This window comes from Populus alba, chromosome 14 (assembly GCF_005239225.2).
Source record: "Populus alba chromosome 14, ASM523922v2, whole genome shotgun sequence".
NCBI lineage: Eukaryota > Viridiplantae > Streptophyta > Magnoliopsida > Malpighiales > Salicaceae > Populus > Populus alba.
Window position 1 is genome coordinate 14,562,393 of NC_133297.1, and position 10,875 is coordinate 14,573,267.

General features: G+C 36.9%; 1 protein-coding gene across 1 annotated transcript; it reads right to left on the bottom strand.

The window, feature by feature from the left end:
* Positions 1–1,590: 1,590 nt before the first annotated feature.
* LOC118040387 (aconitate hydratase, cytoplasmic) lies at positions 1,591–10,259 on the bottom strand. Its single transcript, XM_035047318.2, has 20 exons — positions 9,719–10,259; positions 9,322–9,426; positions 9,043–9,203; positions 8,870–8,962; positions 8,456–8,641; positions 8,060–8,221; positions 7,432–7,576; positions 7,194–7,336; positions 7,052–7,108; positions 6,856–6,935; positions 6,633–6,708; positions 5,574–5,759; positions 5,328–5,395; positions 5,073–5,191; positions 4,808–4,929; positions 4,030–4,128; positions 3,451–3,930; positions 2,975–3,073; positions 2,602–2,844; positions 1,591–1,864 (listed from the first exon to the last, which is right to left on the bottom strand). The coding sequence occupies exons 1-20, from the start codon at positions 10,020–10,022 to the stop codon at positions 1,796–1,798; spliced, it is 2,997 nt and encodes a 998-aa protein (XP_034903209.1). The 5' UTR covers positions 10,023–10,259; the 3' UTR covers positions 1,591–1,795.
* Between the last annotated feature and the right edge of the window lie 616 nt (positions 10,260–10,875).

Genomic DNA, 10,875 nt, shown 5'->3' on the forward strand with positions numbered 1-10,875 from the left:
GCCCTCGTAGTTTCTCAGAACACTCTATGTATCCCAAACAGTTTAGGAAGCATGGTTGATTTATTTATTTTGATGTGAAATGCAGACAAGAAACCCTGACAAAGAACACAGGCAAGAAATTAAGATGCTCTCACACCAGAGGAAGATGGTCTTATGCTGAGAGCTCTGGCTCAGGTGAAGTATATGGAGGTGACGAGACATTAGCATCACTCAAAGCTCGATCTTCCCAAATCTCCATTCAAAAGAAGCTTTAGCCAACAAGAGAGGGTTGGCGCCATTTTCATCATCTTCTTCTCGAATGGCTGCATGCACCAGATTTTGTTGTTTGTGACGAAGGTGATGTTTTTTTCTACCAACAACAATGGAAATTATTAAATATGGCCAAGATATTAGCTGGTCAAAGGTATCTATGCTTTTTTTTTTCCTTTGGTTTTATGCATTTTAGTTTATTCAAAAGCAATTCCTAGAACCTTTTAAACTGGTGAAGAATCGTTTCTCCTAAAAATATTTACGTGTCTTCTTGTTTTTGTTTTCAGGTAGTACAGATGGCTTTGCCTATTTCCCGTTGCAAATACAAATTACTTACAATTTATGGGATTGGCAAAATTATTATATCACATTTGCTTTTAGAACATTTTAAAGACATAACAATGTTCTTCATCCTTGTAGTTTATTCACAAGGATGATAATATGGTTTTTTTATATGATTTTAGAATTTTATTAATTAAACAATCATTAATTTAATTTGTATAATATTTGTTTTAATTAATAAAATTAAATATAAGATAAACACAAGATAATATAGGCTAGAATAAATTTCAAGTTCAAAAATTTTTATTTAATAAAGTGTTTTATAAAATAATATAAATTATATTTTAAGATCTCACCTAACAATAACAATTCATCCAAAATGATAAAAAACCGACATAACAAGACATTTGGAAAGAATTTGCCTCCAAGATTTGAACTCATCAAATTGGTTTAATGAGAAAGTGTTTAAGAATATGATAATTGTTATTTTTCAAAGTGTTTTTATTCTAAAACACATTAAAATAATATTATTTTTATTTTTTTAAAATTATTTTTAACATTAAAATATCAAAATAATCTACACATATCAAAAATATATTAATTTAAAGCAAAATAAAAATTTTAAATTTTAAATTTTTTAAAAAACATTTTTTAACCGCATTACCACTTCTGCGTGGCAATTCCTCCATGAAAATCCTTCGTCTTGCAGATGCGTGGACTCTACAACAAGAGCAAAATAATCAATATTGTAAATTAAACTAATGTTCAAGCAACAAAGATTACGATGTTATCCTGCACCAAATTTGCTAGGTTTCCCTTCGCATGAATTCACCTTCATTCTTCTATTTTATGCTTGCCCGAGTCAACGCAACGAAAAGAACATCTTCCCCTTAAGAGGACATCAATTTTTTATAATGTACATTTTTTTTATTACAGTAAACGCTACTGTAACTCTTATAGCATCCGTTGCGCACTTTGCCAGAAGCTATTTTTTTTTTTTTTTTTTTTTTCTCAAAGGATGTTCTGATAACCATGAAATTCACCGGGGTGGTTTCAAGCAAATCAGCAACACAAAAGAATCAAATTGCTGGAAGTAATCCATTGGCCGACAATTCATGTCAGGCATTAAAGTGACAAAACAAATGCCTGTCCCATGGGGGGGATTTCTTTTCCTATTATTAGGATTTTTATTCTCTCTCGCGTTATACAATTGAAAGTTCTCAGAGGGACGGAGGCAGGCAGGCCGCAGGCGGTGATGGAGGAATCACTGCTTCATCAAATTCCTAATAGCGTATGGAAGAATGCCTCCGTGATTGAAATAAGCCAATTCCACCTGCAGTTTTAATCAACGGAATCAGCTTTCATGTTTGAGCAGATGAAAGAAGAAAAAAATACAGGGTCCAGATGGAAAATAAAAAAGCACATGCATTCAACAACTGCAAAAAGGGTCCACTTCCATGTAACTTTTAATGATAAGCATCACAATAATGCACACTCAGAAAAGGACAGCAGAGGGCAACTCAATCCTACTCGTGTAGGTATAAAATAGCATCCAAGTGGCACTTTAAAAAAATCTTCTACTACGCAGCAGCTAATCTAAATGCATCAGCCACGTGTATACTCTGACCCGAAGGTCAATTTTAGCCTACCATCTGTTTCATGCAAGACTTTATTAGCTCCAAGCCCTTCTACAGTTCAATGCGCAAACACAGGCCGAGGAAAATAAGGCCAAAACTCTCCAGTTTAATGATGAGATTTTATTCAGAGTCAGGTGCTTTAGTATAAAAGATTATGATAAAGTTTGGTAGGGTCAAATAGTTCTGTTTTGGTATTCCTAGAGTGGCAAATATTTCCATGATCCGCAACGTTTTAGTGGATTGCCAATAACATGCAAGAGCAAAGGTACTATTGATATTTTGTCCATGTTGTTCATAAACCTTGAATAAAGTGAACGAATATATTTCCTAAATCACTTCCTCAATCTCCATGAAAAACTTGAGCAATCCCCATGTTTCACCATAATCAAACATGAATTTGAAATAATATAGAGCTTAAGAAAGAGTGAATCACCTCAGTGTCGAAGCGAACTGTGCATATGAAGGATTTCCCATTGTCAGTTGTGACAGTCACATCTTGGCCAGGTCTTATCTCACCGATGTTACTTGGAAGGTCAATAGAATAGCGCTCATGGCCAGTCAATCCTAGTGTGTCTGCATCCTGACCAGCCTTGAAACAGAGTGGAATAATTCCCATTCCCACTAAATTACTGCGATGAATTCTCTCAAAACTCTTGGCAATCACTGCTTTAACTCCCTACAAAAGATGAAGCCCATAAGAAAGTTTGTACAAGGGTCCATCCACTGTCGAAGATCACCGTTGAAATTTGAAAGAGTTGGATGGGTAGCAACCTATTCAAGCTGAAATGATGAATGTAAAGACTCACCAATAACATGGGACCCTTGGCAGCCCAATCTCTGGAGCTTCCACTTCCATACTCAGCTCCAGCCAAAACAATGGTGTCATATCCAGCACTCTTGTACCTCTGAAATAGTAGATTAATCAGGTTGAAGATTAGAAATCATAAATCTAAGTTCAAAAACATGGGATTTTGCAGAAAAGGATAGTTTGGCGCAGATAATTACCGGAAACCACTTCAGATCACGGAACTAATATCATGTCTTTGACAATTAAAAAATGCTTTGGTGTATAAAACAACAAAGCAAATACACTTAAAATATCAGAAAATTCATAGGGCACTTCTATACAAAAGGCATCTGCAGTCCATCTAGAGCTCCTCAATTATTGCTTTTGTTGGCAAAAGTAAACTACAAATGAATGATACTGACAATGGAGGTCTGCAATTTAGGGGGAATAAGTCAGGATGGGAAATTGTGTAACATCTAATACCGAGAGACTTACCATTGCTGCATCAAACACATAGAGTTTCTCGCCTGTAGGGATATGGACAGTCTTGGGTCCCACTTCCCCATTCAAAAGTTTGTTAACAAGGCGAATATTGGCAAAGGTTCCCCTAGCCATCACTTCATCGTTTCCGCGACGACTTCCATAAGAGTTGAAGTCTTTGGGATCCACCCCACGCTCAAGGAGGAATTTTGCAGCAGGACTGTCTCTGTGGATGCTTCCTGCCGGGGAAATGTGATCTGTCGTGATACTATCACCAAAGTTAAGCAAACAGTATGCATCTTTCACCCCATGGGCTCCAGGAGGATTCAGGGTCATGTTCTTGAAGTATGGGGGCTCATGAATATAGGTTGAGTTCGGGTCCCATGCATAGGAAGTTGCAGCTGGTACAGTTAGTTCATTCCACATGGGATTGCCCTTTGTGATAGCCTCATATGTACTTTTGAACATATCAGGCAACACACTGGATTGAACGACCTGAACAGTATGCATCCCAAGTAAATTTCACTCCATACCAGCAGTTATACTTCATATTAAAAAAATGTTTTATAATATCCAAAAATTGACAATATCTACCTCTGCAACTTCCTCTGTTGTTGGCCAGATATCTTTAAAATAGACACTCTTACCGTCCTTCCCCATTCCAATAGGCTCCTTCTCAAAGTCAATGTCAACCTGGAAAACATTTTCATGTCACCTTATTGATAAAGAGCAGCAACAATAAGAATGAAATTTCCAATTGAGCCACTGCAAATAACCTGGATACTCATAAAGCAAACATAATGCAAAATGTTCAACATAAAATTATGGTGTTATGTAAATTAGGATATGGGCAGCAAAAACCCTTCACTATCCCTCACTTATTTTCAAAACAAAAATGTGCTTAACAATCCTTATTCAATCGCATCACAGAGACAAAAGTTGGGAACTTGGGGCAGCGAAACTGAATTTCACATGGCGTGCAAAGAACTAGGGTGAAACGTTTAAGGGTAAAGTGGTAAGGGTGTAAAGAGTATAAAGGCGTGGAAGGTTAAAGAGTGTTTGGTGGAAGTTAAAAGTCTACTAGTGGACCTCGGAGAGGACAAAAATAAACCTTGAGCAATATTTAAAAATACATGTCAGTGGGGGCACAACACTAAATGTAAGTGATGCATGGTATAAATTCGAGGAAGGGAGAAAAAACATTGAAAAAGACCTCTGCTACTCGAAACATTTTAGCCAACTCCTACCAAGGTCAAAACTTAATCCCCTTTAACTATCAACTTCTGTTCCTCTCTCCATGAACTCTCTGAAATAAGGTTTACATGTACTCCTTTGACTGCATAACAAGCACACTCTTAAGAGATAAACATACCGTGCCAGCAAGGGCATAGGCTACCACTAAAGGAGGTGAAGCAAGATAGTTGGCTCTTGTCAAGGGGTGAACACGGCCCTCAAAATTCCGGTTACCAGAAAGCACAGCAGCTGCAAGAATGTCTGTATAGAAAAAGCAAGGAAGTAATCAGAAATGAAAGGATACAGAAGCTGTCAGAGAACTGATGATTTAATACCCAAATGCACTCGAGTATGACTCATCATCCATTATTTATATCACAGTCTGAATATAATCTCAAACTTACCATTTTCTGAAATAGCAGAAGCAACAGATTCATCCAAATCCCCAGAATTTCCAATACATGTTGTGCAGCCATATCCAACAATATGGAAACCCTGCTCATTAAAATACTTTTGCAGCCCGCTACAAAATACAAAAGAAATAAAATAAATAAAACCATAAATAGCTGATCTTTTCCTCAGGTATGGTAAAATCAAAAGGAAGTTACATTAGATTATTTGAAAACAAATCAAATTATTCAGTAAATAACAGGAAATACCTTTTCTGTAAATATTTTGTAACAACTCCAGAGCCTGGGGCAAGACTCGTTTTTATCCATGGTTTGACCTGGTGAATAATTGAGAAGTGATTGTTACAGAATAATTCAACACTACAGTAGCTTTCACATTCTTAGGAATAAAAATGCTTGTGCCAGATAGATGAGTTGGAGGGGGGGGGGGGGTTGGATGGTTATGGCGGGAGGGGTACAGATTTAAGAAGTGCTCCAAGTTTATGCATGCCTAACCTTTAAACCAAGTTCACAAGCCTTCTTAGCAACAAGAGCAGCACCTAGCATGACACTGGGATTTGACGTATTGGTACAGCTTGTGATTGCAGCAATCACGACACTACCATGCTTCAGCTCTGCTGGCTGTCCATGGAATGAGAACTTTGCCACTTTGTCCTGTGCCTCTTTCGGCACAGCAAAGCCCTGCGTTCATATCAAATTAGGAAGATAATTTGTAGAAAAGCAATAAACAGATGAAGTACAGAAATGTGGCTATCATCCCAACCAAAAAAAAGCTTCCAAGATAGGTCAGAATCCCCTCAATCGTATTAAGATTGGATACATTAGGTTCATTATCCAATGCAAATTATCATTTCCTACACAAAATGTAAATGGTGGTAATTCACCCACATCCCCAATACACTACCCTTTTGTCCACACACATAAACAAGTTGGGGGAAGGGAGATGCGATGGACATCATAGAACCTATGGTGGAGGCAGGGCTGAGATCTAACAGCAATTGTTTGGGTAGACTGATTGGTAGAGGCTTAATATTCCTTAAGGTTGAATAAGCAACAACAACAGAAGTTAGAGCACTCGTTATGGCCAGTGTAATCAACAGCTGATGGAAGATGGAACAGAACTGGTACTGATGACAATAATGGCCAGTAAAAGGCCGTGCTATTACTGAAATTTCATTGTAGCAGTGTACTTGAAATAGTTAAAGGTAATCAATAACTTTCATTTAAATCCAGCCAAGATGAAATTTGAGCAGCATTAATAAGGATGGTGACCAACATTGACTGTTCAGGGAAAAACATAAAGCTGCTGCCTATTTCTCAGCCAATTTGTGTGGAAGTCACAAAGTCCATCATTCGAACCAGATACTGATTACATAAAATCTATATGATATGAAATAGCATGAACTTCCTTGACTCAATTCACCACATTAAAAAGTCCTTCGACGGGAAACAGCAAATTATTAAATAATAAATTTTAGACAACCAGATCGTTTAATTGAACCAAAGATTATGAATAAAAGTTACCCACACTGGATGAAACGATTTATAACTGACCTTAAATCCAACTTTGTTACTGAGACAAGAATGCCAGTCAGCCTTCATTTCTCTTAATGGAACCCGATCATGTGGTCTGCAAGGAAAAATAATGCTTTGATGAGCAATAAATCAGAAGGAAATATATTACATTTGCATTGAGATCATTGAAAATGAGCTACGCGGCATCAGTTTGTGAGGTAGTGTGGATGAGTGGGCATTAATGCAAGTAAAAAGCACACACCTCTTTGGTCCAGAAACACAGGGTTCAACATCTGCCAGGTCAAGTTGTAGATAGGATGAGTACACTCTTTCTGCTTGGGGCTGAATTAATTGGCATGGGAAAAGTTAATAATTACATAGTTGCATATGAATAACAAAGTATAGCAGATTATATCGAGTGCTCAGAAGAATGATAAACGATGAGAAAAGGCTCCTACCTCATCATAGTCAACAAACATTTTGTTTGCACGGAGATATGCTTCTATCCTTGCCACCTAATACAAGAGACCAGTCAACTAGCATCCTTTTTAGATTTCAAATTGTAAAAAACTATGCATTGAAGAAAACAATGGGACTTACAGTTTCGTCACTCCTTCCAGTCAATTTGAGATATTGTAACGTAACATGATCCACTGGGAAAAACCCCATGGTTGCACCATACTCAGGAGACATGTTAGCAATAGTAGCTCTGTCTGCTAATGATAGCTCACCCATTCCATCACCTGCAGACATGGACAATGTGAAAACCTCATCCAACAAATATAGGAGAGTAGCAATTGAAAGTCAAGTCAATTGAGGTCCATGAAACTCAAATTACCGTAAAACTCAACAAATTTTCCGACAACACCATGCTTCCTCAGCATTTGAGTCACTGTCAAAACCAAGTCAGTAGCTGTGACACCATTGCGTAACTTTCCATTTAACTTGAACCCAACAACACCAGGCAACACCATGCTCATGGGCTGCCAATTTGAGGAAGTGTAATGTTAGCAACAAAACCATAGCACAAAGATCCTCTGCACTTATATCAGATAGTTGGAAATGAATAACATCCCAAAGCACCAATGCCATTACCAACCCTGTATGTACTATGTAAAAGCAAAACAAATACACCTTGAATATTAAAAGAAACATTACATAACTGGAAAGAATAAGCATCCCTAAAAATGCTAAATTAGTAGCACTGACATAATAGGAGAAAATTGTACTTGAGAGTAAACTTCAACCACATAACACTGATATATACTAGTTAAGAATTATAGACATCCCACAACAAAACAAGTTCAGAATTCACACTAGCATAATGCAAATTCTTTGCTTTTGCATTCATACTCTACTATAATAAAAACATGGTTGAAAAACGACATACAAGTTATCCCATAAAAAGTTTTAATGTTGACATTGGACAAATATTATTTATCCATGATATATTCTGCACTAACTACCTGGCCAAGCATTGTAGCCTCTGCTTCAATACCACCAACTCCCCAGCCAGCAACTCCTAAACCATCAATCATGGTTGTATGAGAATCAGTTCCGACCACACTATCAGGGTAGAGTACACCATCAGTGTTGAAAACAACACGTCCAAGATATTCAAGATTCACCTGAAATTTAAGTTAGCATGGAAACTCATTCAAAACCCCAACAGCCACAGTACACCAATAAGAGATAAATAGGATGCTTAATCTGATCTTTTATTTATCAAATGAAATAAGCAATTATATGAACTGTAAAGAACATGCAAACAGGAACATAACCAGCTTGCTACTGAAAGTGAGAGTTATATGCCAATATGTCAAATCTCAGAAAATGTAATGCACAATCCTTACGTACTATACCTGATGCACAATACCAGAACCTGGAGGAACCACAAGCATATTTTGGAAAGCAGTAGACCCCCATTTAAGAAAAGCAAATCTCTCCTTGTTCCTCTTAAACTCAAGCTCCATGTTTGCCTGCACTGCATTTTCTGATCTTGCCACGTCAACTTGAACTGAATGATCAATGACGAGATCAACAGGAACCTGCAAACAAAGTAGTTTCAGATATTTGATCAGGAGCAATGAACAAGAAGAGTTCAGACAGAAAACAGCAAAGGGCAGTGACAGCTTTCCAAAAGAAGATATAGGCAGCAAAATTTACTAGGCTTGTCCAGAAGAAGTGTTTTACTGCTGGTTTTGAAACAGAAACTGATAATTACAGGTCATGGTGACCTTGCTCAAAGCAAATAGCAAGAGAAGGAAGACACACACCAAAGGATTGATCTTGTTGGAATCACCGCCGAGTTGGCCCATGGCATCACGCATAGAAGCAAGATCAACAACAGCTGGTACTCCAGTAAAATCCTGAAACAAAAGATACAGATTAAAACACAAAGTAGTATCACAGTAAAAACAGTGTCTACCTTCTGAAGATTATGACATACCTGCAAAAGAACACGAGCAGGCTTGAACGGAATTTCAACTTGCTTCGGAGATGTGTTTTCCCAATCAATGATTTTTTCAACATCATCCTTTGTCACTTGGAAGTTGTCACAATTACGAATAGCAGATTCCAAAAGGATTCTGATAGAATAGGGCAGCTTATCTGCGATCGACACCAGAAACACACATCACAGGTCACGCATGGTCATGGTTATCTTAATAAGTTAACGTAATTTTGACAAGCCAAATGAAAAGAAGCACAAAAATGTTGTAGAGATTACCGATCCTTGGATCATTAAGAGCAGGCAAACTATAGAATTTTCCAAACTCGCCGCCTCCTGGCTTGGGGAGGCTGGTGAAAATTCCCTTGAAAGGATGTTCAGGAGCTGAAGAAATCAATTAGAGTTACTATTTGATCATTAATAATTAATAATTAAAGCAGGTTCTAAAGAAAAGGACCCACTCCCTTCAGTACTGAGAATGCAACCACCCGATTACAACAGCAATGAAAATGACATCAAATTTCTACCTAAAAATAAAATAAAAATCATTTCCCAAACACTTAAAAAGGCAAATGATTTCCTCTGAATAGCAAAGCAATCCAATAGCTTAAAAAAAATTGTAGGGACCGAGAAAAAATCTAAAATTATTATTTGAGGAAATGAGAATCAAGAGTACCCATAGTAGCGATCTTCCGCTGGAAGCGTTCGACAAAAGGAGCGACGGCTCTGATCTGGTGGCGAAGAGTAGCAGGAGAGCGCCAATCTACACCGTGGCACCAACGAGGGTAGGAGCAGCGGAGGGATCGAACAGCGGAAGAGAAGCTAAGAGATCGGAGCTGATTATTATTGGTCAAAGAAGGAGTAAATTTAGGAGGAGAGAGAAGGAAAGTTCTAGAGACTGAAGGAGAAAACCTAGCCCTAGAAGCTCTAAGAATTGCAGAGGCTGAGGCCGAGGCCGAGCTTGAGCTTATTATATACATGATGATCTCACATAAAAAAGTACATGAGATAAGGATTAGATTGCAGAGAGAAAGGAAGCTAGCAACAAATATTTTGATTGATGATGATGATGATTTGCGAGAGGCGTGTGGCGAGCAACAGGGAGACCTACGACTGCGTGCCGCTCTCTTCTATAACGTTAAAATACTGGTTCAGAACTCGGCCCTGGAAGAAAGGAGACTTGCACGGAGAGTTGATTATTATAACTCAATTCTTGCAGTTTATTTGAACGAGAATCTTTGATTTTTCTTTTTCAAAGCATTTTAAAGAAATATATATATTTTTATTTTTATTTATTTTAAATTAATTTTTTAATATTTTAAATTATATATCAAAATAAATTTTAAAAAATAAAAAAATATTATTCCAATACATTTTTTAAATAAAAAATTACTTTAAAAATTAATCACTATAACAATACTAAACAAACTATAATATAATAATATTAAACAAACTCTAATTTAAATTTATTTTTTATATGTTATATATATTAAAAAAATAATATTTTAATATAATTTTTAAAAAATAATATCTAAGTCACTGTCGAATTAGACAAAAATGTTTTTTTTGTCCGCCCGCAAGAAATTACTAGGTTTCCTTGCATGGAGTTTTCTAGAGTAAAATGGAGGCGGAAAACTACTAAATTGCCCCCTACTTTTTAACCAATAAGGAATTGTGATGACGATGGTGCACAATTTATTAAAAAAAAAAAAAAAAAAAGCAGCCATGCAGTCTCCTTGTATGGTCCCAAGCGGGCACTGTACTTTCTTTTTCTTTTTCTTTGTCAGTGTCACGCTGAAAAGTGGTTTGTATACTGAAAAAAATTCTGGCTCC

What these genes read in the sequence shown, in the direction of transcription:
- LOC118040387 (XM_035047318.2), bottom strand. Translation starts at nt 10,022, where the DNA reads ATGTATATAATAAGCTCAAGCTCGGCCTCGGCCTCAGCCTCTGCAATT. An exon ending in CTTGTGAACTTGGTTTAAAG is followed by an intron (nt 5,396 to 5,573) that starts GTTAGGCATGCA and finishes ATTATTCACCAG; the next exon opens with GTCAAACCATGGATAAAAAC. An exon ending in ACAAAATATTTACAGAAAAG is followed by an intron (nt 5,192 to 5,327) that starts GTATTTCCTGTT and finishes TGTATTTTGTAG; the next exon opens with CGGGCTGCAAAAGTATTTTA.